At 39.9% G+C, this 26,719-nt stretch overlaps 1 protein-coding gene across 2 annotated transcripts in view; it reads left to right on the plus strand.

Moving 5' to 3' along the window:
- The first annotated feature begins 1,564 nt into the window (after positions 1–1,564).
- The window catches only part of LPCAT2 (lysophosphatidylcholine acyltransferase 2), a 91,384-nt gene continuing 66,229 nt past the window's right edge, over positions 1,565–26,719 (plus strand). The window contains exons 1-7 of one of the 2 annotated variants that reach the window (XR_007514644.1): positions 1,565–3,331; positions 13,864–14,003; positions 16,785–17,002; positions 18,277–18,389; positions 21,173–21,233; positions 22,081–22,139; positions 24,347–24,381. Coding sequence is in view for 1 of the 2 variants with exons in the window: in XM_049864135.1 (XP_049720092.1) it covers positions 3,161–3,331; positions 13,864–14,003; positions 16,785–17,002; positions 18,277–18,389; positions 21,173–21,233; positions 22,081–22,139; positions 24,347–24,381 (797 nt within the window). In the remaining variant the exon portion in view is untranslated. The remainder of the gene's footprint in view (positions 3,332–13,863; positions 14,004–16,784; positions 17,003–18,276; positions 18,390–21,172; positions 21,234–22,080; positions 22,140–24,346; positions 24,382–26,719) is intronic. The other variant, XM_049864135.1, reaches the window with a different exon arrangement.

Raw genomic sequence — 26,719 nt, forward strand, 5'->3', positions numbered from 1 at the left:
TCTCTGCAGAGCACAGATGACCTCTGTTGAAAAGATCAGAGCTTCCAAAAGAGAAACCCTCAGGGTGGGTGAGTGGGTGAGCTGGAGCCCCTCTGTTCTGGGGAAAGAGCCCCCAAACAGTGGCAATCCTGTTATTTGAATTGTGGGGTCCTGCTCAAGGTGCCCTTTCTCTCTGAGTCTCAGTTTCTTCATTACCAATAATACTAATTCTAATGCCACTACAAATAACAATGACCAATAACAATAATACCCCTTCCCCATTAATGGGGACTCCCTGTGTGGTTCAAAAGGTTGGTGTTGGAGTCCACCCAAAGATACCTGGGAGGGAAGGCCTGGTGATCTACCTCTAAAAAATCAGCCATTGCAAACTTTATGGAGCACAGTTCTACTCTGGCACACATAGGGTCACCACTGAGTCAACTCCAACTCAGTGGCAGCTGTCCCCACCTCCACCACCTCCATCGGCTGAGTCTTTACCATGTGCCAGGCACTCTACTTTGTTGTTGTTAGGTGCTATCGAGTCTTTCCAGCTCATAGCGACCCTATGTACAATAGGACGAAACATTGCCTAGTCCTGCACCATCCTCACAATTGTTATGCTTGAGCCCATTGTTGGCACTTTACTGGTATCACTTAATTTAGCCTAAAGGGGAGATACTATTATTAATTGAATTTTATAAATGAAGAAACTGAGTCACAGCCAAAGGGTGACCTAGAGGAGGAGCTTTAGGTTTCAGCCCATCATCTCCATCAGCAGCATTACCTGTCACCATTGCCAAAGACATCCCAAGTAAACACACCTAGGGAAGAAATGTGTGCTTGCTTTTCAAACCCAGCTTCTATTGAAGAATAAGCTCTGTAACTCCTTCCAACCAGACTGCCCATCCCTACCAAACCAAAACCAAACCCATTGCTGTTGAGTCGATTCCAACTCATAGCGACCCTATAGGACAGAGTAGAACTGCCCCACAGAGTTTCCAAGGAGCGCCTGGCAGATTTGAACTGCCGACCTCTTGGTTATCAGCCGTAGTACTTAACCACTATGCAACCAGGATTTCCGCCCATCCCTAACCCCTTGCTATATAGAAATTCTGGACCTACTACTACTGAACAGAGATTTAAAGCTTGGGGATTTTTCAAAGGCCCCTTCCAGCTCTGATAGTCTTGAAGCAAGCCTCTCATGATGGGGCTGGTGTAGAGGGGATAGGGAGTGGACAGGACTCTGAAGATGACATCAGTGGGTCTGAACTCATCTCCCGTGTCCTTAAGGAGCCTGGAGAGACAGCCTTCTGTGAAGGTATTAGGCTGAAAAGTTACAAAGGTCTGCTAGCCCCTACTTGAAGACTCCCAGGTCGGGGAGCTCTTTGTTGCCATGAGGAAGCTTGTGTCACGGCTTTAATACACTATTATTAAGGTTCTCTGTGGTTAAGTGCTACAACTGCCAACCAAAGGGTCGGCAGTTCAAATCTGCCAGGCGCTCCTTGGAAACTCTACGGGATAGTTCTACTCTGTCCCATAGGGTCACTATGAGTCGGAATTGACTTGATGGTACTGGGTTTGGTTTTTGGTTTTTTTTGTAAGAAGCAATGTTTAAGTGCTTGGCTGCTAATCGAAAGGTTGGTGGTTGGAACCCACACAGCCACTCTGCTTCTGTGAAGATTATAACCAGGAAAACCCCAGTTCTACTCTGTCACATGGGGCCACTGTGAGTTGGAATTGACTCATCGGCACCCAATGAGGTTATCTGTTATACTGAGAGGAAATCCAGCTGTTGCCTAACATAGTATAACTGAAAGGTGCTATTTCTCATGAGCTTTCTATGAACACTACACATGTGTTTTCTTTAATCCTCACTACAGCCTTGTAGGGTAGGACTTACTCTTCTCCCAGTTCCTACATGAAGAAGCAAGTGCAGAAAGGTCAAGTGACTAGCTGAAGGTCACACCAAGATCTGGTAGGGTTAGAAGATTCCGAGATTCTACAGTGGGCAAGTTTAGGGGAGCAGCTGCCCCAGAGACCCAGAGTTAGATTCTCCTGCCCTGTAAATAGACTTGATCAGTAAGGATGGGTCATTTGCTATCTTCATCCTCTGACACTCAGCCACATGCAAGGCTTGACCAACTGGTCTCAGGTCCAGGGACAACACCTGTTTCCCTTCCCCCATTCATGACCAGACAGGTGCTTGAACTTCCCCAGGGTGAAATGAAGCCACCACCCAAGTCATTTCCCTTTTCTGGGCCAGGTTCCTCATCTGGTAGAAGGCATTGTCATTTTTGCCTTTTTTTGGTAATAGCTCAATATTCCTTTGGAGAACCATCTCCCGCTGTCAGTCCATGTGTTTTGAGTGTGAGAGATTCCATTCCTGGTTCCAATTTCTATATTAGTCAAGACTTCTATCTGTAACTGACAAAAACTCAATTGGTCCAGTCTCTCTGCTTCTCTGAGACTTTTCCCACCCTCAAAGCCTGTCTAAATGTAGGAGGAGGGAGAACATGGGAAGAGAAGAGACAGGGATACTTCAACAAGAAGCTCTAGGCAATTCATTGTGACAAGGGATACAAGGATGGTAGTTTCTGTGCACTGGGGCGTCAACGATATTGGGGAAATGGGTGGCAACTACCATTTGTTGAGTGCCTTCCTCATGGCTTGCCCAGTGTAAACATTCTATAATTTATGCCTCACGACCCTCTAACTACGTTCATCCTGTTTTTACAGAAGGAGGCAACTAAGGCTCATGGAGATGGTGGTTTGGCCAAGGCCGCAGAGCCAGTAAAATATACTGGAAATCTATAAAGCAGAGAACTCTACCTAAACTCACACTGGGGTAATGGGACTAGCGGGGTGTCTTTAAGGTCATTGTTCTCAAGGGACCCGAGCTATACTAGCAAGGAGGAGGACCCAGACACCTAAAAGGTTGGGGCTGGAGTACAGAGGGTGAGGCCGGAGCCTGGGGAGGAGTCAGCGTCCAGGGGGCGGGGCCAGGCCAGCCCGGCGTCTAGGTAACCCTGGCGCCTGCGCATGGGCCCGGGACCGGCGCCTCACGCTGGGACTCCCCCGGACTCCGACGACTTCTTGGTTCCAGCTCCATCCAGTTCGGCTGCAGCGCTCGCTCCCGCGCTCCGCGCCGGTCGTTTGGTCGGGTCCGCCGCCGGGCTCAGCCATGAACCGGTGCACCGAGGCGGCAGCGGTGGCGGCCACAGTGCCGGACTCGGGCGTCGGAGATGCGGGGCTGCGACCGACCATGGTGCCCCGTCAGGCGTCCTTCTTCCCGCCGCCAGTGCCCAACCCCTTCGTGCAGCAGACGCAGATGAGCGCGGCGACCCGGCTCCAGGTGAGGGGGGTGAGGCTGAGAGGGAGGGTGGCCGAAGAGGCGTGGGGCTGAGAAGGGAGGCGGTCTGAGGGGGCCTGGGTCCGAGAGGGAGGTTGTCTGAAGGGGGCGTGGGTCTGAGAGGGGAGGAGTCCTGAGGGGGGTGGGGGTCTGAGGGGGGTGGGGGTCTGAGAGGAGAGGCGGTCTGAGGGGGGTGGGGGTCTGAGAGGGGAGGTGGGCTGAGGGGGGTGGGCGTCTGAGAGGAGAGGCGGTCTGAGGGGGGCGTGGGTCTGAGAGGGGAGGTGGTCTGAGGGGGGCGTGGGTCTGACAGGGGAGGTGGTCTGAGGGGGGCGTGGGTCTGAGAGGGGAGGTGGTCTGAGGGGGGTAGGGGTCTGAGAGGGGAGGCGGTCTGAGGGGGGCGTGGGTCTGACAGGGGAGGTGGTCTGAGGGGGGCGTGGGTCTGAGAGGGGAGGTGGTCTGAGGGGGCCTGGGTCCGAGAGGGAGGTTGTCTGAGGGGGGCGTGGGTCTGAGAGGGGAGGGGGTCTGAGGGGGTAGGGGTCTGAGAGGGGAGGCGGTCTGAGGGGGTAGGGGTCTGAGAGGGGAGGTGGTCTGAGGTGGGTAGGGGTCTGAGAGGGGAGGCGGTCTGAGAGGAGAGGCGGTCTGAGGGGGGCGTGGGTCTGAGAGGGGAGGTGGTCTGAGGGGGGCGTGGGTCTGAGGGGAGGTGGTCTGAGGGGGGTGGGGGTCTGAGGGGGGTGGGGGTCTGAGAGGGGAGGTGGTCTGAGGGGGGTGGGGGTCTGAGGGGGGTGGGGGTCTGAGAGGGGAGGTGGTCTGAGAGGGGTGGGGGTCTGAGAGGAGAGGCGGTCTGAGGGGGGCGTGGGTCTGACAGGGGAGGTGGTCTGAGGGGGGCGTGGGTCTGAGAGGGGAGGTGGTCTGAGGGGAGCGTGGGTCTGACCCGTGAGGGAGTGTGAGGGCTCGTGAGTCTGGGAAGCAAAGGCGTCTCTGGAAGAGGAGGATGTAGGTCTGGCAGAGGAGGGCTTTTGTGGGGGCTGTGAGTTTGAAAGGGGCAGAGATGTGGAGCTGAGAATTGAGGACGCTTGAGGCATGGTCTGGAAACTCTGGTGGCATAGTGGTTAAGTGCTACGGCTGCTAACCAAAGGGATGGCAGTTCAAATCCACCAGGCGCTCCTTGGAAGCTCGGGGGGGCGGGGGCAGTTCAACTCTGTCCCATAGGGTCACTTTGAGTCGGAATCGAGTCGACGGCACTGGGTTTGGTTTTGGTTTTGGTTTTGATTTTGGTTTGGGACATGGTCTGAGGGGAAGTGTGAGAAGAGAAGATGCGGAATATGGGTGTTGGAGGGGGTATGAGCAAAGAGACTCATGCCTGAGAAAGTGGAATGAATCTATGAGAGGAACTTGAACTTGAGTTTGTTGGCATGTAGTGGGAGGCAAACTTAACCACAAGAAAGCAGGTCTGGGAAAGTGTTTCTTTGCCTTAGGGAAGGAAAGGAGTCAGTCTCCATGTGAAAACAGAGACAGGGGAAGAGAATAGGGCTGGATTTAGCACAACAGGTAAGGCTGGGACTATCTAGCTGAGCAGGGGCATAAACCAAAACCCAAACCCACTGCTGTTGAGTCCATTCCGACTTGTAACGACCCTATAGGACAGTGTAGAACTGCTCGATAGAGTTCCCAGGGAGCACCTGGTGGATTCGAACTGCCGACCTCTTGGTTAGCGGCTGTAACACTTAACCACTATGCTACCAGGGTTTCTGAGCAGGGGCATGGAGGGTAGGAAATCAGAATTGAAAAGGGATAACTGTGAGTCAGCTTAAGGTGTACAAGAGTTGTTGGTCCCATTCTGCATCCCACTTTGGAGAGTGGCGTCTGGGGTCTTAAATGCTAGCTAGTGGCCATCTAAGATGCATCAATTGGTCTCAACCTACCTGGAGCAAATGAGAATGAAGAATATCAAAGACACAGGGTAATTATGAGCCCAAGAGACAGAAAGGACCACATAAACCAGAGACTACATTAGCTTGAGACCAGAAGAACTAGATGGTGCTCGACTACAACCGATGACTGCTCTGACAGGAACACAACAGAGAACCCATGAGGGAGCAGGAGAGCAGTGGGATGCAGACCCCAAATTCTCATAAAAGGACCAGACTTTATGGTCTGACTGAGACTAGAATGACCCCACAGGTTATGGTCCCCAGACCTTCTGTTAGCTCCACACAGGAACCATTGCAAAAGCTAACTAACTCTGTTCAGACAGGGATTGGACTAGACCATGGGATATACAATGATACTGGTGAAGAATGAACTTCTCGGATCAAGTAGACACATGAGACTATGTTGCCATCTCCTGGCTGAAGGGGAGATGAGAGGGTAGAGAGGGTCAGAAGCTGGCCGAATGGATACGAAAAGAAATAGAGGAGGGAAGGAGTGTGCTGTCTCATTAGGGGGACAGCAATTAGGAGTATATAGTAAGGTGTTTATAACTTTTTGTATGAGACTCTGCCTTGATTTGTAAACTTTCACCTAAAGCACAATAAAAATCAGAAAAAAAATAAAGAGTTGCTGGTCCTATATCAGTCCTCACCCAAACACTTGTCCTAGATCCAAGGATGAGAGGTAGCCCAGACTTTCTTCCACTGTCAAAAATGGCTTTTTCCTTGCAAAGGGTTGCTTTTACCATTAGCAGTTACTGTCACACTTTGGACTTCCTCTTTGGTGAAATTAGTGATTAGAGAACAAGATAGACTCTGCAAGCTACATTCATCCTGTGGTTTCTGCATGAAAAAATGGTTTTGATGTTTTCTTGTTCATCTGACACATTTCTTTACTTGGATTTAAAGTAGTGTAAATTTTGCACAGCCTGCTTGAATTCACTGAGACCATTGTTCCCTACAGTGGGGGCAGGTTGAGTGCTTGGGCGAAATAGCTGTCATGTACGCCACAGGGAGGAGGTGGTTAAAGTAATGGTAGGTGAGTGGCTAAATGAAGAAGGGTGTAAGAGAGGAAGAGGAAGACAATGTGGTCATATCTGTTTTAAAAAGCTAAAAGTTTAAAATTTTGATCTTCATGTCTTTAAATGGACAGATGTTCCCTTGTATCTTAAAACTTTGGAAACTCTCCTAAATATATTGACCATCATTCTAGATTAAATTTAATCTGATTTAGCCAAATCAGTCATACTTAAATGAAAATACACCCATCCACTTGGCCTCATTTTATGGAGGGAAGATCAAAATAGCATGTTTATAACTAGACATAAACCAAAAAAACCAAACCCATTGCCATCGAGTCAATTCTGACTCATAGCAACCCTACAGGACAGAGTAGAGCTGCCCCACAGGGTTTCCAAGGAGCACCTGGCAGATTCGAACTGCTGACTTTTTGGTTAGCAGCCATAGCACTTAACCACTAATTAAGTTTTTTCTAGCACTGCCTGTTATTGTTTAGAGAGCACTTCCAACAGCTGTAACATGATGGAAGGATCACTGGCCTTAGTCAAAAGAGCTAGTCAGGCCCTACCATTTACTAGTTTTGCAGCTTTGGCCAAGTCAGTTAACTTCTCTGAGCTTCACTTTCCTCATCTATTAAATTGGAATAATAATACCTCAAAGGAGGGTTAAAATTAAGCAAGATACTGTGTGAAAGTGTCTGCTGTTGTTTACTGATCTTAATAGTTATTTTGTGCTATTTGTTGTTTAGAAATTATATGCAGTACTTAAAATTTACTATTTGGTTTGAATGAAATTGAACAGGGCCTGAGTAATAAAAAATAAAAAAGTCTGTATAGACCAAAGATACCAAAGATGTTTCAGTGGCTTGAATGATCTAGGTAAAGGGAAGATTTGAACAGGCGTGGTTGAAAAGCAAAGTTGTCAGTATTATCTAGTTTGAACGATGAACATACTTTCATTTGAAGTATAAGTGATATGATTAATCCAGACTAAATTTAATCTTGAATGATGATCAATGTCTTGATTCAGGATTGTTGTCACTTTTGTACGTCATTATAGGGCTTAGTTCTGTCCTCCCCATTCCTCTTTCTTTTTTGGCAGTTAAAAGTCTTCTACTTAGTAGCATGACAAAAGTAGCCTAGCTTCATTTTCTCAATAGACTGTGGAACTGAAATGAGTGGTTGTAAATGTGAGGTCATTCATTCGTGCCAAAAATATTTGTTGAATACCTACTATGTGTGAGGCACTGTGTTAATTTCTGGGGATGTAACAATGAACAAGAGAAAAAAGAGCCCTGCTCATCTAAAGCAGTTCAACTGCTGTCCACTACACCAGAGACAGTTAGAATCCCAGAAAGTTAGAGGGCCTTGGTAGACGCCCCAGGCTTTCTATTAAAACCTCAGAAAAGTAATACCTTAGGAGAAAAAGTTGTGTCCTACAACTAAAGTTTCAGCATAAGACTAAGGAAACAGACTTTCCCTAAGAAAGTGTAAAACCAAGCCTCCATAAGTTGAAGATAATCAGCCAGTATTTTACCTAGCTAAGATTGTTGTCTTAGTTATCTAGTGCTGCTATAGCAGAAATACCACAAGTAGATGGCTTTAGCAAATAAATTTATTCTCTCACAGTTTAGGAGGCTAGAAGTCCAAATTCAGGGTGGCAGCTCCAGGGGAAAGCTTTCTCTCTCTGTTAGCTCTGGGGGAAGATCCTTGTCATTGATCGTCCCCTGGTCTAGGAGCTTCTCAGCACAGGGACCCTGGGTCCAGAGGACATGCTCTGCCCCCGACTCTTCTTTCTTGGTGGTAGGAGGTCCCTCTCCTCTCTATTCACATCTCCCTTTTATATCTCAAAAGAGATTGACTCAGGATGCAACCTAATCCTGTAGATTGTGTCCTGCTTCATTAACAGAACTGCTTTTAATTCTGCCTCATTGACATAGAGGTTAGGATTTATAACACATAAGTAATTATGTCAGATCATAAAATGGAGGACAGCCACACAGTACTGGGTATCATGGCCTAGCCAAGTTTACACACGTTTTTGAGGGACACAATTCCATCCATAACAGTCACCATGACACAGAACTGACTCAATGACAAACAACAAAGGACAAAAATCAACACTCTTCAGAGGAAGATAACAGAGTCCAGAATATTTGCACTTATCATTGAAAGTGGCCAATGCATTATAAAAATTAATAGACATGCAAAGAAATAGGAAAATGTGCCAATGGTCAAGAGAAAAAAGTCAGTAAAAACAGATCGTGAAAAGACTCACATGTTGGAATTTGTAGAGAAGGACTTTAAAGCACCTGTATAAATACGTTGAAGGACTTAAACGAAAAGAGTGTCAAAATGAGTGAAAAGTTCAGGTAATTTTAGTAGAGAAATAGAAACTGTAAAGAAGAACCAAATGGAAATTCTAAAACTGAAAATTATTACATATGAAATGAGTAAGTCACTGGAGGGGATTAGTAGTACATTGGAGATGGCAAAAGAAAGGATCAGTGAACCTAAGGATAGATGATCAGAAATTATACAACCAAATAAACAGGATGAAATTGAGATGGGACATCAGCAAAAAGGGCAGAGTAAAGGTCTCTGAAAATAATCTGCTCCATAAAAATTGTGAGAACACTGGTAAAAAATTATAGGAATCAACTTTGTCAGAACTCTGAAAATTAACCAAAAACTAGCAGCAATTCAGGGAGCATTTATTCAAGAAAAAGTGCTGAATCTTGGTAAATACAGCAAGCTTTGTGGCATTTTAATATGTCCTATTCTCATTTTCCCAATTCCCAGCTCTCCAATAGCTTTGAAAACCAACAGTCTGCAATCACAGTGAAACCCAGCTACTAGACGGGGCAGAGCAGATTTGGAATCCTTCAAAACCCATTTCCAGAGAATTTTCCTTATTTGATCTATCTGGTAGCTTCCTGGAGGACCCCACTTGCCAGGATATCTTTATTTGACCTCCCTTGGAGTTTACCATATGCAAACAGCCTTTTCTCTGTCGAAAACAATTAGAATTGCTTAACATCGCAGCTTACCGAAGTAATGAAGACAGTTGGAGCCAATAGTAGAGTAACCCAAAAGCTTCAGAGGAAAAGCTTGGAAATGAGATGTCCACAAAGGATTTTGAAAAGCTTTGACTTATTCCTGGAACTCTAGAAGGCTTAAATTTTTTCTTCAGTTCTTTCAGCTTGAGAAATGCCAAGTGTGTACTTCCCTTTGGGTTGGTTTTCTACCTCCAGGTCTTTGCACATGTCATTATAATATATTGTATTCTGGAGCCGCCCCTTGAAATTTTCCATCAGGATTGGAGGAAGACTCATTAACAACCTGCGTTCTGCAAATGACACAAACTTGCTTGCTGAAAGTGAAGAGGACTTCAAGCACTTAGTGATGAAGATCAAAGACCACAGGCTTCAGTATGGATTACTCCTCAACATAAAGAAAACCAAAATCCTCACAACTGGACCAGTAAGCAACATCATGATAAATGGAGAAAAGATTGAAGTTGTCAAGGATTTCATTTTACTTGGATCCACAATCAACACCTATGGAAGCAGCAGTTAAGAAATCAAACCATGTGTTGCACTGGGCAGATCTCCTGCAAAATGCCTCCTTAAAGTGTTGAAAAGCAAAGATGTCACTAAGTTTCACTTGACGCAAGCCGTGGTATTTTCAGTCACCTCATATGCTTGCAAAAGATGGGCAATTAATAAGGAAGACCAAAGAAGAATTGATGCCTTTAAATTATGGTGTTGGCAAAAAATACTGAATATACCGTGGACTGCCAAAAGAACAAGCAATTCTGTCTTGGAAGTACAATCAGAATGCTCCTGAGAAACAAGGATGGTGAGACTGTGTCTCACATACTTTGGACATGTTATCAGGAGGGATCCCTGGAGGAGGACATCATGCTTGGTAAAGTATAGGGCCTGCAAAAAAGAGGAAGACCCCCAACAAGATGGATTGACACAGTGGCTGCAACAATGAGCTCAAGCATAACAAAGATTGGGAAATGGTGCAGGACCGAGCAGTGTTTCATCCTGTTGTACATAGGGCCGCTATGAATCGTACTGACTCGACAGCATCTAACAAGAACAACAATAACAAGAACAACATCATGACCAACTGATTTTTGACAAGGATGCCAAAACAATGGGGTGAAGAATAGTCTTTTCAACAAATGGTACTGGAACAACTGGATAGGCACTTACAAAAGAATGAAGTTGGATCCTTACTCAGATCATATAAAAAAATTAATTCAAAATGGACCAAAGACCTAAACCTAAGAATTAAAACTATATAACTCTTAGAAAAGAACATAGATGTAAAACTTTGTGACTTTGGGTTAGGCAATTGTTTCTTAGATAGCCACAAAAACCACAAGCACTCAAAGGAAGAACAGATAAATTGAAGTACATCAATAGTAAAAACTTTTGTGCTTCAAAGCACACTACAAAAAAGTGAATAGTTAACGTACAGAATGAGAGAAAATATTTTTAAGTCATATAACTGACATGGATTTGGTATCAGATAATATAAAGACCTTATCAATACAAAGACAACCCAGTTAAAAAAAAAGGGCAAAGGAAATGAATAAACATTTCTCCAAAGCAGATTTAGAAAATGGCCAATAAGCACATGAATAGATGCTCAACGTCACTAACCAAAAGGGAAATGCAAATCAAAATCACAATGAGATACTACTTCACACTCATAATGCTTAGGGGACATTGAGCCTTACGTTAAAGGTAATGGAAAAATGGTGATGATTCAACAACATGATCAAAATAATTAATATCCTTGAACTGTACATATGAAGATTGTAGAAATGGCAAATGTTTTGTTACCTATATATTTACCACAATTTAAAAAAAACCAAAAAGCATAGACTTACCCTATGTCCTAGCAATTCTACTCCTTGAAATTTCAAGAGAATTGAAAGCATATATCTACAGAAAAACTTGTTTGTTCAATTGATTTTGAGAAAGTTGCCAAGACAATTCATTGGGAGAATATCAAGTATTTCAACAAATGGTACTGGGACAATTGGATAAATGGGTGGAAAAAAATGAGCTTTTATCCCTATTGCACACTATATGTAGAAAATTATTTAAGATGGATCATAGGCTGAAAGATGAAAGCTAAAACCATACAGCTTCTGAAAGAAATTATAGAATATCTTTTCAACCTTGGGGTAGGTAAAGATTTGTTAGGAAGGCTATACAGAAAATAACCAAACATAAAGTAAAAATTGAGAAGTTAGACTTTATCAGAATTAGAATTCTTCTCATCAAAAGATGCCATTAAGAAAAAGAACAGGCAAACCACAGAATAGGAGAAAATATTTTCAATACATGTACGGACAAAGGACTTACATACTGAATATGTGAAGAATTCCTATAAATCTAAAAGAAAATGACAACCCAGTAAAAGTGGGCCTTGAACAGGCAGTGCACATAAGTAAAGGAATGATCAGTAAGCAAATATATTCAACATTATTGTTCATTAGGGAAATGTGGATTAAAGCCACAATGAGATATCATTTTACATCCACTTGAGTGGCTAAAATTAAAAAGACTGACAACATCAAATGTTGGTAAGGATGTGGAGGAACAGGAACTCTCATACATTGTTGGGGGAATGTAAAATGATGCAATCACTTTGGAAAACAGTTTGGCAATTTCTTACAAAGTCAAGCATGCTGCTACCCTATAACCCAACAATTTCACTCCCAGTGAAATGAAAACATATATCCACACAAAGACTTGAACATTAATGTCCACAGTAGCTAAAACCTGGTAATAGGCCAAATATCCAGGGATAAGGGCACAGATAAATGATTGCAATATATTCATACATGCAATAGCAATTGTGTAATTAAAAAGAATAAACTGCTGATATATATGACAACATGGTTGAATCTCAAAAATACGAACTAAAAGAAGCCAGACATAAAAGAGACATGCTATATGATTTCATTTATATGAAAATTTAGAACAGTGTGAAAGAATGCCTATCAGTGGCTACCTAGGGCCCAAGAGGGAGTATTGACTGCAAAGGGGCACAAAGGAACCTTATGTGGTGATGAAAATCTTGATTGTGGTAGATATGTATTTGCAAAACTCATAATCTGTACAATTAAAATGGTTGTATTTTATTTTATGTAAATTATACTTTAATAAAATTGATTTTTTAAAAAGACTGCCAACACCAAATGTTGGAAAGGATGTAGGGTGACTGAAATTCTCATACATTGCCGGTGGAAATTTAAAATGATAAAAACCACTATAGAAAACTGTGTGGTAGTTTCTTATAAATTTAAACTATATCTATGACCCAGAAATTCCACTCCTAGGTATTGACTTAAGAGAAATGCCTAAGCGGGTAGGGATTGACTGGAAGGGGTACAAGGGGACTCACTGGGGGTGGTGGATATGTTCTGTATCTTGATTGGGATAGTAATTACACAAGTATGCATTTATCAAATTTCATTGAACTGTATACTGTATATACGCTTAAGATCTGAACATTTTCTCGTATGTAATTTTTAGCTCAGATGCACGCAATCAAATAACTAGAATTTTTTTTGTCATTTCTTGTGAATGACAGTGGTGCTAAGGTTGATACTAAGGGCCAGTAGAGACAGAAAAAGGATGTCATTGTTGAGTAGTATAATTGACTTACAGGAAAAAAAGTCAACTTGCTATACGTAAGGACAGCTTATTTCACTTAAAAGGCATTATAAAAAGGGATTAAGAGCAAGGGCTTTGTAAGCAAACTGGGTTCAAGTCCTGGTTCTACCACTCACTCACTGTGTGATTTTATGCAGTTTAACTTCCTCTGTGACACTCCTTTCTTGTATGTGAAACAATTTAATTTTGTAGAATTAAATAAGTTCCTGCTCGTCAAGAAAGGTCACAGCCATTGAAAACACTACTCTGCACACATGGAGTCAGCATGAGTCAGAATCGACTTGGTGGCAACTAACAACAATGACATTCTTGTTTACTTAGTTTTCATTCTTATTCTTAATTTTTTTATTATTATTTTTATTTCCTCTTCCTACATCTCCTTATTTTTGTTATAAAGGACTGTCAAATATGTAAAATAATCCAATTCCTTCTTTACACACTAATGCTTTTATTAACACTCTTCCTTCTACCTATGGCTTTCAAACAGTAGTTTCCCTCTTCTATCTTGCTAGCTCTTTCAAGACTGTTCAGGTTTCAACTCCTCCAGGAAGATTTCCCTGACGGCTGAGTCAGACATTCCTTTTCTTTGTTTCCGCAGCCTGCTCTGTTCGCTTCCATCAAATATAAATCAAGTTATCTTATAGTAGTTGGTTTTCTTCACTGTTTCTTTTGCCATAGAGTAGACTCTGTGGGGTCAAATACAATGTCCTATTATCCTTTTTATCTTCAGTGCTTAGGTTCTTGCCTGGCACAGAATAGTGCTCAATTCATCCATGTTTTATGCATGAGTAGCCTAAAACTTCCCTCTCACGTGTTTCTGTGCTACAGCTACAGCATTAAAATATTATCCATTCACTGTTTTTGTAAACTTTGGCTTTCAGATTTTTCTTCTTGGAATTATCCTGCTTCCAATCCGTGCCTTATTGGTTGCATTAATTTTACTCCTGGCATGGCCATTTGCTGCAATTTCAACAGCATGCTGTCCTGAAAAGCTGACTCACCCAATAGCAGGTTGGAGGAGGTAAGAAATAATTATGTCCAAATACTAGGTAAATTGAGATGAAAAAGGATTTATCATAATGTAGTCAGTGATTCATAGTCCTATCTAACTGCTACATACTTATTTTTGATAATTTATTTTTATTGCTCAGAAGAAGCTGGCCTTAATTTATCATATGTAGAAATCACTGCCCAAACATATTATAATAATCTTCTGTTGAAGTCATAATTTCCTAATGTGGAAAAACCTTGCTTTCTGAGTTATTGCCAAAAAAGTGCTGAGTGCCTGGTTCTGAAAGTTACCCAATTGGTATACCTGGGACCATTGCAGCTGCAAAGCACCTGGCCTTCTTGTGCTCTTTCTCAGTTTTATCAGTTGTTTTTTTCCTTCAACACTAACTACGTACTTTCTAAACAAATTTTGCAGTGGTATAATTTAGTGCATCTATTGTGATATTATTTGATTAGTTACCTTAGCAATTGTTATTAATAATTATTTATTAATAAATGTAGCCTAGCATTTTTGGACATTAGCATTGAGGTAGAATGGAACTACCTCTAAAGCATCGTCTAATTAGCATGGTGATAGGGAACAGATTGATCCTGTATTAACAAAGATACTGTTGTTGTCGTGTGCCGTCATGGAGTCAACTCATCGCGACCCTATAGGACAAAATAGAACTGCCCCATGGGGTTCCCAAGGAGAAGATGGTGGATTTGAACTGCGGACCTTTTGGTTAGCAGCTGAGCTCTTAACCACTACACCTCCAGGGCTGCAACAAAGATCCTGGTAAAGTTAATTCCTCTTTGGCAGAACCAAATTGTGGCCATCTGTACATCTTGAAAGTGGAGGCTCTTCATGCGGACTCCATGGATTCCATAGAAATCCGTCGATGGTTTTAGAGCACCGTTGAATTCTCTGAAATTGTGCTTTAAAAAAAAAATGTTTTTTGCAGTATGCAAAGTTCTGTCCCTCTCATCCAAATCTCAAATGAGAATACAGCCTCCAAAACTTTTTATTCATGAGACATTTCAAGAAATGTGCGATTCGCCTTTCAGTTCATGTTCTAGTGAACAAAGGTCAATATCAGCCAAAAAACTGGTTTGAAGTGGAACGGTATCCAATGCTGGCAATGCCCCCAGAGAACTAATACCACCTCAGTACTTGCAAGTCATACTCCTTTGTTTTATAACAAGGTTGCATGGTGAAAAAACACTTTAAGGGATGTTTTTCGTGCCTCACCAATTCCTTCCAGATTATCTCTTTGGTTTCTTTTGTTAGTGGTTTATGAAAACCTAGGGTGATGAATGAGTAGACTTGGCTTAGAGGGCACTGAGCTTCTAATAAGGGCGATGGAAAAATTTGGAAATGGGTAATGGAGATGATTGCACAGCATGATGAACATAATTAGCATCACTGAATTATACATGTAAAAAATGTTGAGATGATGAAATTTTTCAATGTATATATACTTATCACATAGAAGAAGAGACTGCAGAAAACATTTAATAATGCTACATTATTATAGATAAAAAATGAGAGGTATGGAAAGTCAATGAGGGGATACTCTTTGTATCTTTATATAAATAGGGATTTCATTTCTGAACTAAAGGGAAAGAGGGGAGGTGGTCATTTCTCTGTGCCCTCTGGAAAAGTAACTTGTTTTTTTGTGTCTCACTTCTCCTTGCTGTGAAATAATAGTCACAGGAACTTCCTCAGTAGCTAATTGCCAACAGTTCCTCACTATATTATAGCAAGAATGTTGCAAGAATTAGTTGCCCTAGACTGGGCTCCAACTCTCAGTGACCCCATGTATAACAAAAAGGAAACATTGAAGGAAACCTATTTTTCAAAGCTCTCATTAGATGCCCTGTGGGTGAGATGCATGTATTTTTTTTTTTCCCATGAGAGGCTATATGCTTATTATTGAGGATAGAAACTGAATCTGACTTGTCTTGTGTGTCCTGCAGAACAACTATATTGCTGAAATGGCTTACGTGTATCTTTATTCCAAGAAGTGAGGTGGTGAATTAACTTGTTAAGAGTCTTGATGATGTATAAGAACTCTGATCCTAGATAATGAGGCTTACGGGTTTTTAAGAAGGTATTCCCAAAATAAATCTGAGCACAGTTTCAGCATGAGAGTTCTAAAAATGTTTTGGGAGCCAGTAGCATCTTCATTACACAAATATAGATTCCCACGGTGACTACTTTGAATGACAATACTCATTTGGATATCTCAGTGAGGGAGGTGTGTTGAAAATGTATTCTAATCTCTTTGTAGTACTGTAACAGAATAATAGAGCCACTTCTTAGCTGTGTGTCCTTGGGCAAATTACTGTAACCTCTCAGTGCCTCAGTTTCCTCATCTATAAAATGGGACTATAATACTAGTTAAAAAAAAAAAAATGCCGTCGAGTCGATTCTGACTCATAGTGACCCTATAGGACAGAGTAGAACTGCCCCATAGGGTTTCCAAGGAGCGCCTGGTGGATTTGAACTGCCAACCTTTTGGTTAGCAGCCATAGCACTTAACTGCTATGCCACCAGCGTTTCCCATAGTAGTAGTATCTCCTTCGTAAGATTGTACTGAGGATTAAGTGAGTTAATATACGTAAAACATTTGAGAACAATGCCTGGAAGAAGGAGCTCTATGTACGTGTTAGCTGTTCTTCTTAGCATATATTTTAAAATAAAATGTTCTGACATGTTTTGGTTTTCTTCTTACATTTTAGAGTAAATCCCAGTTGTTAGCTTTAGTTAGCAAAGCTAACTGTGTCTTTTTAATATTTATTTTCCAAGGAAAGTTACTCAACCAGCTTTGAAGTTTCTGGGTCGTGCCTTGTTCTTCTCAATGGGATTTATAGTTACTGTGAAAGGAAAGATTGCAAGTCCTTTGGAAGCACCAATTTTTGTTGCTGCCCCTCATTCAACATTCTTCGATGGAATTGCCTGTGTCATCGCGGGGTTACCTTCCATGGTGTCGCGAAACGAGAATGCACAAGTGCCTGTGATTGGCAGTAAGTACTTGTGAGGCAACGTAGTGTTTTCATGCTCACACTTTAAATTTCAAAATTGTATCTAGTTTATTGGTAGGCTTGTTAAACAATTTTAGAATAATAAAACATTTAAAATGCATCTCCTATTTTTCATGAAGATACTATATTGAAAGAATGAATTTATGAAAAAAAGATTAGAAACTTCCCTGTCTGTACCCTTAGAATTCTTTTTAAGACTTCTCTTTATCACTGTACCATCATGCCTTTCTTTTCTTATATGTGACCAGAAAGACCAGTTTTTTAAATGCCAAACATACTTGATTTTTCTGAGAGAAAATTTAACCAAAGGATTCGTGAAGAAGCCCCATTTACATGCTGCCTCATAAATTTCTCTTCAGGGTATCAGGCTGATAAAGGCACAATGTCTTTTCTCCTAACTGATTTTTCATGATTGCCTCCAAATCTCCATGCGGGATCAGTGTGTAACTGACTCTTTGAAAGTTATGATATGGAACAGTAAGTACTTCCTGCCATAAAAACTAATGAAACAAGTGAAATGTTTTTCCCACCAGATGCTTTGTCCTCTCCCTAAGGTAGTAGTCTCCAAGTAACTGCTCCCGGTTGTCCCAAGGTGATTGCAGACATCAAGTGATGAGAGACTGGCCGTGAAAGTTGCCTGATGTTGCCTCGGTGCTCTGGAGAAATAATGTTAGTTCTTGCAGCTTTGTCATTCAGCTAGGAAAGACACGTAAAAAAAATTAGAAATGTTAACTGCCTTGTTTTGTGTAACATGGCTATTTCCTGAAAAGCTGTGTAGCAATACATTTTTGGTAAATTGAGGCTTATTTTGTTTGTGCTAGGAAGTTACCTATTTAGAAGGATGTTGTGCTGAAAATGTGAGTAAAATGCATAATAAATCCTCCCTATATTGTCTGTGCTGTGAATTCACGTAATCAGTTTTCAGGCTGTTCCAAACGTTTAACGGCAATCGAGAAGAAAATTCTGAGGGAGCACACTGTGCTTGCTCCTTTTCGTGTTCTTGCTGCTCACTTCTGTTAAATCCCTGAAACGTTTTTAGCTATAAATATTCACCCTCTCCTTTGGAAACTGAAAACTAAGTTCTGATGAACTTTGAATTGGAGTTGTTCGTTTGTTTGTTTTAAGTTGCTTTCTTTGATGTGCTATCATTTTAATTTCCCATAAAATTTGTTATATGATTTCACCAGTATCATTGCCCTGGTAGCTTTAGCCAAATAAATAAATAGCTTGGTTGTAACTTTTTGTTTGTTTTAAAGGACTGTTACGGGCTGTGCAACCAGTGTTGGTCTCCCGTGTCGATCCGGATTCACGAAAAACCACAACAAATGAAATAATAAAGCGAGCAACATCAGGAGGGGAATGGCCCCAGGTGAAACACAGTAGATGTTCATTTAAATATACTGAGAGTTCATTATTGCAACTTTGTAAAGATACTTATGTGGATCCAGAGATAGCAATGTATCAGACACCTTTGCTGGGTATCTTTAGCATAATACCCATAATAGGTGAAGAATAAATGAAGCAGTGAGTCCTAAGAAGTCCTTTTTCCCATATCATACTCTGTGGACATAAATATATCATTCTTTTTTATCTCCCAACTCTGAACCACTTTTTACTTTGTTTCATCTGAAAGAATTCTCTACCTTTGAATTAAACTACCATTTTAAAGATGAGTGGCTAACACTCAGTTATGCTTGACAATACAGTGGGTTTACTGAAAAAGCGATTAGGATCTTTGATCTTATTTGAAGTATATTTACATAGTGCTTTTCAATTCAAGGACATGTCAAGTCACCTGTAGAACATTTTCAAACGTTATCTCACCACCCTCCTTCCCCCAGAATGACCCAGAATTTTGAGAGTGCAGGAGGGATAGCACTTATTGCACCAAGAAAGCCTCAGGGGTGACTCTGATAAGCATCCCTCTACCTTTGCCCTGTTGATCTCTAGCAGAACCAACGGCCTTGCCACAGTCTGGCCACCCACGATGACAGGTAGATGGTAAACTACCAAGGGGAGTATGACCAACCAGGAGGTATTAGAAGCCAAGGCATGTGAGGCATGATTGCCAAGAGCTAGCATTTTTTATCGTTCTTTTTGTATCCAAGGGATCTATCTAGGAGTGGTAGGTGGGAGACAACAAGTGGGCAGATTTCAGCTTATTGTGTTCATTTTGAGGAAGAACTTTCTGTTCAGAGGTAGAATGGCCTGCTTTGGATTCCTTTTCTGGAATTTGCAGGCATTGGCTAAGCAACCACTTGGGGGGGATATTGTAGAAAGAATTCAAGCATTAGAGATGCTATGTAATTTTAATGCCCCTACCAGCTCAAAAAAAAAAAAAAAAAAATTTTTTTTTTTTTTTTTTTTTTTTGCTAGCTCTACTCTGTCCTATAGGGTTGCTATGAGATGGAATCGACTTGACGGTTTTTTTTTTTTTTTTTTACCAGCTCTAAGATTTTATGATTCCCTCAATATACATTCATTGTAAATAGTGTAGCTATAGAATTTCCATTGAATGAATGATACTTGATATATCCTATTGTCATATAAACTCATAGCTTTTCTTAAAGGTTGGAATTGCATCTATTCATAATTTTTATTTTACAACTAATCTATTATTATATATAATATAACCTGTTATTGTGACAATTTAGCCTAATAATGTTTTTCCTCTCTGTTATGAAATACAGATTACTAACTGCTGTGAGTGCAGGGGTTTTATTTTTTAATTTTATGTACTTATTAATTTACTCACTGCTGATTTCTAAAAGCTGCAGAAGCTCCAGCTGCTATTTTATTCAGTTAATGGAGAAACTAACTGTACATATCTTTCACATGGAAAACATATGAAGTAATTTAAGAGTTAAACACATTTCCTCAAAAAGATATTAAGTTATATTCCATATGTCAACTAGTTCAAGTAAGCATAAAGCAAATTGTAAGCATTTCCTCCTTTGTCCCCAAGATATCTCTAAACTGTATCTTGTGGAAATGATTATCATTTAATGGGAAAACCGAAGCAAAGATGTAGGAAGTGATTTGGTTAAGGATGTATAGCAGCAGAATAAAGAATTCAGTTTAGCCTAACATACACTTTGACCATGACTTAAAGTATCTACCTTTTAAGTTTTTATAGATCATTATTAATATCATCGTTAAGAAACAAGTATACATGTCTTCATAGGTCATCTCAGTTAATTGGCCTAATAACATGTTTAGTACTTCTGTTCTACCTCCTAGTTCATTGTGTAGAGCCTGAGTCTTGAAAGCTTGCGGGCAGCCATCCAAGGCACAACAATTGGTCTTTATCCACCTGTAACAACAGGGGAAGAAGGAGAGTCAGGAATAGGAGGAAGATATGAAATGTGTGGCTAATTGCCCCGATGAATAGCTGCCTTCTTTGCCATGAGAGCAAAAGAGCTGGATGGTGCCCAGCTACCATTACTGAGCATTTCGATAAAAAAATTCCAGAGGCAGATCCTGATCAAAAGGGGGAAAATACAGAACACAATTGCAAACTCCCAGGTACTCTAGACTTTCTGGAGCCATGGAGGGTGGATGAACTGAAACAACTGTGCTAAAATCAACTTTAAACCTTAAACCAAAAATATCCCCTGAAGTCATAAAACTGAACAATAGCTTAACTAGTAAAAACGGTCTGCCTTGAGTATTATGCTCTTTTAAGAACTATCTGTATGGGATCAAACTGAAACAGCAACTCAAAAGTTTAGATAGGAACCTTAGGGGGCCACAAGTTTATGTTAATGAGGGAGCAACAACTCAGAAAAAGAGGTTGAGAATGGTTGTAAACTGGGAAAATGTAATCAATGTCCCTAAACTATACATATAAAAACTGTTGAATTGGTGTACGTTTTGCTGTGTGTATTCTCAACAACAAAATAAATTAAAAAAAAAAAGTATATTCTCTATTCAAAGTGTAAATCCATTTTCTAATTATCGTTTTAGACTATATCTCTCAGAGGAAAACTGAGTAACAGTTCTTGGCTTTTATTAGCATCAACTGTTAGCCTTTTGTTACATTTTTACTTGTTTTTTAAGACTTAGCAGCTATTTGTAAAGTCATAAGAAAGGCAGTAAAGATGTAATCTGTTACTTAGACTGAAATATTAAATCTATTCCTTTTCTCCCAAGATACTGGTTTTCCCAGAAGGTACTTGTACTAATCGTTCCTGTTTGATTACTTTTAAACCAGGTGAGATAAATTAAATTATCTATTGTGACACACCAGTGTGGGAGATTTCTCAAATGATTTCAGAGTAATACACAAAATAACTCTTTAGGTTGCTCTGAGCATTTCTTCTTTTCTGAGAAAAAGTTTTTAATGTTGTGAAACCACGGAATTTATTCCTTTACTTTCTCTTTTAGTATCATAACCTCATATTCCCTGAAGTGCCCTTTTCCTTTGAGTATGTGTGGTGGGTGGGGGCTGGCGGGGGGTGGCAAAAACCACTGACGGATTTTTTTTTCCTTGAAGGATATCCTCAGAGACCCCTTGGGTGCTATGTCACCAAGTAGAAAACCTATTTCATTACCTTTATAATGTCTTGAAATGCCTTCTAAGGTTCACTCCTTTATAACGTGTCACGAAGTCTTGAATGCAGCTTTCATAGTAATTTGTTGTGTTTTAAAATGTTATCGTGTTGGCTGCTAGAATGCTCAGAGCCAAAGGTATGACTCACTTCTAGCAGGTGTGCAGTCATTGCTTCAAGCATTTGCTTTCCTCTAAATTTTCTTCTCATTATTTTCTCTTTACCTTGATTTTGTCATTTTTTTATCTTATGGAACATAGGTATTTGGAAAGTGAAAATGAGTTGTGGTATAAATAAATTAAGTGACGTAGGCACAGCATTTACTATTTTGCTTAAATAATTCTGAATTTTAAAAATCCCTAATTTTGGTAAATGCTCAGAATTTACCAACATTTAGCAAATGGTTTCTTGTACTCTTAAAATATCCAATATATTTATACTATTTTTTTCTTTATTGTATAGCTGATATTAGAATAAACAACATGTCATAAAATTTCATTGTGGTTGTAGGTGCCTTCATTCCTGGCGTTCCAGTACAGCCAGTACTCCTCAGATACCCAAACAAACTGGTAAGCATAGCTTTTTATTATGAAAAAATGTCAAACATCCCAAACAGCACAGATTCCTTAGGACTCCTTTTAATTTTTAAATAAGGTATGAATGGGTAAATGAGTAGATGAATGGGGTAGACTCATTCAGCTTGCCACATTTTGTTTTTAAATTTTTGCAAGATAGGCACATATTTGTTAGTACTGTATTAACTATTGTTTTGTTATTACTAAGATTCAGGAAGACATTTCCTTAGCCTCCACTCCGTTGTCACTACGATGGTGTGATGAAATCTCAGATTCAGGGTCTCATTAGAATGGACATTAGAAAACTTGCATAAATTTGTGATTTTCACTTAGTCCAGAAGGAAACTTTTCCTGCTTCAGTGACCATTACTGGTGGAGAATGATTGAAATAACGGTAAATTTAGGAGAGGCATGGTATTACTGGTTCAGTATTTACTAGCTGTGTGACCCTTGGTAAGTAAAAAAAAAAAATAAATAAGATGATATCTGAAAAGAACCTACAGAGTTAGCTCAGGAAAGAGTCTCTTTCCACTCTAACTGGGTACATTGTTGCCTTCTGGATATTGATTGTGCCACTAGTTTCCTAAAGAAAGATTGTTTTTTTTGGAGATGGGGGTATATTTTTGGTTCTGAGAAGAACTTTCTTTACTAGAGATTTGGCATAAAAATGCAGGAGGTAATTCTCAATTGGAATCTCTTGGTGAGGTTAGCAGTTGTAGTTCACGCAGAGGCACTTCAGAAGAAAGGCCTGGCTATCTACTTCTAAAAAATCAGCCACTGCAAACCCTGTGGAGCACAGTTCTCCTGTACACATGAGTCAGAATTGACTTGGCGGCAATTGGAAAATTATTATCTGTGATATTGAAGATTAAGTGTTCTTGTTCAGTTTAACTTTCCACTCAGTGACTGGTTTCTGAACCTTGGACCTCTTTAATAAAAAAAAGGAATTAACGAAGACTTCAGGGGATATTTTGGTTTAAGTTTTAAAGATTATCTCAGGGCAATAGTTTTGGGGTTCATCCAGCCTCAACTGAGTCCCAGAACGTCTGAATTCCATGAGAATTTGAAATTCTGTTCTTCATTTTGAAGTCTTCTTTAAACCAAACAGTAGTTTAACTTATTTAGTAAAAAATGTCTGCCTCGAACATTGTACTCTTAAGAACTATCTATATTGGATCAAATTGACAACAAGAACTCAAAAGATTAGATAGAAACTTAGGGGGCAGTGAGCTTATGTTAATGCTGGAGGAACAATTCAGAAAAAGAGGGTAGAATGGTCGCACAGCTTGAAGAATGTTACCAATTTCACTGAATTGCACATGTAGAAATTGTTGAATGAGTTTTCTGCTGTGTGTATTCTCAATTACTATGGCAACAAAAAAATAAATTAAAAGAAAAACAATTTTTAAAAGGAATTAAAATCTATCAAACTTTTACTCATTGTTCTTCTGCCTATACCAAACCAAACCCCATACCTTCAAGTCAATTCTGGCTCGTAGTGACCGTGTAGACAGAGCAGACCTGCCCCATGAAGTTTCCAAGGCAGTAAATCTTTACAGAAGCAGACTGCTGCATCTTTCTGTCACAGAGCAGCTGGTGGGTTCGAACTGCCGATGTTTCGGTTAGCAGCCGAGCACTTAACCACTGCGCCACCAGGGCCCCTCTTCTGCCTCGGGGTTTGAATGGACTATGTATTCAAATTCTTTGACTATGCAGTGTTTTAATCTTTTCTCCCAATTAATCACTTTTTTTTTTTCAGAACTGATCTATTCTGGTTTTTGTAAGCAAATCATCTACCTATGTTCATGTTGTTGTTTGTTAGGTGCTGATGAGTCGGTTCAGACTCATAGCAACCCTGTGCACAACAGAACGAAACATACTAGGAGTAAAAAATAGCTAAGTGTGCACAATAGTTAAAAAAAATTTTTTTTTAATTCAGACCAACTTATTTCCATTAAAAAAAAGATGGTGACATGAGGAAGACAGATCTTCGTATGCAAATCTATAAAACCAAGTATTTACATATCAACTCTTTGTTGATTAATGCTAACGCCGATTAATACAGTTGTTTAGTACTAATAATATGCATATTGCTTTTTATTTCAGGAAAAAATACATGAATACAAATATTAAAATACAATCTGTGTTTTATTTGGTAAATTTATCTCTGGACTAACAGTTTAAGTTTTTTGTTATTGTAGGATACTGTGACCTGGACGTGGCAAGGATATACGTTGTAAGTTGCTTATGATGTCTATTGTTAGTTTATATAAATTTTATTTTAGTGATGAAGAAACATCACGTATTATTTAAATTAAAAAAAAAAAAAAGCCTTGTTTTTGTAAATGTGAAGACTTCCAGTCAGAGTCTTAAATCTTGTAACTGGTAAGTCTCTGCAGAGCTTCACTATCTTGCCCATTAATTTCTGGGGTCTCTATGTGAAGAATTCTTGTCGTCTACCATGTTCCAAAGACCGGTTCTTGAGGAACATTCTAGAGGCCTAGTTTGCATCATACTTAACTTTAATTTTGTAGTTTCATTTCCTTTGCGTATTTATTGCCTAATGTCTCCATTGTTACTTTCCTATATAGGTTTGAGCAGTTCAGAGCAAGTTAGTCGTATAGCCTGAAATAGCTATGGTATGTCTGATCTGAGGTGAGAAAATAGCTAACCAAGTTTCAGTTCTGTTCTTGGATTTTAAAAGCATAGGAATCAGCAGTTTTTATAAGCACTTAAGACAGAAGGGAATACAGTTTCACTGTTAAGCAAGCTGAAGTGAAATAGTTCTTTAAAAAGAACAGAACGTGTAGAATTTTACTTTCTCAAAGGAAGATCCTTTCTTTAGTTTCCCTTGGATAAGTCTGAGCTTGTTTATTGGTGAGAGCCATGTGAAACACCTGGACTTGAAGACTTTCACCAGGGACTTACCCAGTAGGGCCTTTTGATTTGTGTTACACACAGAGCTCAAATAGCATTGGTGATGGGTAGAGGTGACAGTCACTTGAAAATATTGAAAGGGAACTCGTCATTGCCTTCAAGCACGTAGTGGTCTTTAGATGCCTCTTTAATAATCCAACCAACTTCTGAGAATCAGAATTTTTTTTTTTTTAATATTGCGTACTTATTTTCTCAACTTTTTGGCGTGTATGCTGCTTTGAAACAGTTCATTTAAATCAGAATAGGTAACTGATAGGCCAGTGGAATAAATATTAACACATGTGAGACATTTATGCTCCTGTTAAGCTTAAGTCCTTGGTAGATGAAATTAAGCAAACAACACCCAAAATGAAGAACAAAATCGTAAAGGATATCTAGACATTATGTTATGCTTAACTCTATAGGAAATAAATTTATTCATTCAGCTAGGAAACGTGTTTTGTGCCACTGTTGAATCTGAATTCCTTGTTTTCAGCTTTTATACAAGGGGAAGATTAGGAGAAGTGAGATTAGGAGAGCATTTTAGAAAAAGCAGTGCCTGAAAATTGAGCGGGTGGCATATTTGTATTTCCTGAAGTGTCATCTTTTGGGTCTTTATAAGTTAAGATCCTTATGAAGATAATGACTCTGGCTTCACTCTGTGGTCAGCATGAGTCTTTTTGGTTGTGCAGCCATCCAGGTTGATGTGAAGATCAAGTAGGAGAAGACTTTTCTGGAAGCAAGTTTAGGAATAGAAAATCGAGTGGTTTAGTTAATTTAGCCTTCTAACCTGGCAAGTGTGTGATAAACAAAAAAAGAAAATAGGAGAAAGAACTCAGGAGAAGAAAGAAAAAAGTATTTTAAGAGTCAAAGATTGCTTAGGACTTGTAAACAATACTCAAAAACTTTAAAAGGCACAACTGTGTTTTGTCCAAATGCCGCATTGCACTCACTGATCATGGCAAATCTCATTTCCACCTTTGCCTTCTGGTCTACTTTTTGTTATTGTTAGCGCTATCCATTACTTCTGAGTTTTCTCCGTTGCCCTTGCTCGTAGTACGACTCTAGACTCAGAGTCTAAGGAAGAGATTTTAAACCAAAGAGGATGTCCTAAGGGAAAAGAGAGTCAGGGAATAAACTTAGAGAAGGGGCAGCTATGGAAAAGCTGTTTTGTGTCAGTGTTATTTGGCTTGTCTATTTTATAGTGTAGACAAGACAGGTTTAATGAGATCTGATGAGTGCTTTCATTTTCTTTACAGAACAGAACATGCACTTAACAAATAATTGAATTCTAAAGTTCAATTTATGTAATTAATTAAAAAACAATTTACTTTATGGTAGATAATGTGGATTGACTTTGCTTGGTGTTAATAACAAAAGATTTTTCCTCTTTCAGATGGAAAGTTTGAAAACTGATACATTAACAATTTTTACTTAATTATGAAAGTCTCATATTTCCTAAATTCCTTCTTTTAGCTAAATTCCTTGTATTAAGTTCCTTTGATTAATGTTTATGGATAAGTGATATATTGGTTTCTAATTAGGAAAAAAAATGTTGGTTGGTTATTTTCTTAACCATGTAGTCTCATACACTCTGCTTGACTTCTGGATCATCTGTCTAAATAAGGCTGAACTAAAAATTCCATAGTAAACTTATC

The sequence above is a fragment of the Elephas maximus genome, chromosome 21, assembly GCF_024166365.1.
Source record: "Elephas maximus indicus isolate mEleMax1 chromosome 21, mEleMax1 primary haplotype, whole genome shotgun sequence".
NCBI classification, from domain to species: Eukaryota; Metazoa; Chordata; class Mammalia; order Proboscidea; family Elephantidae; genus Elephas; species Elephas maximus.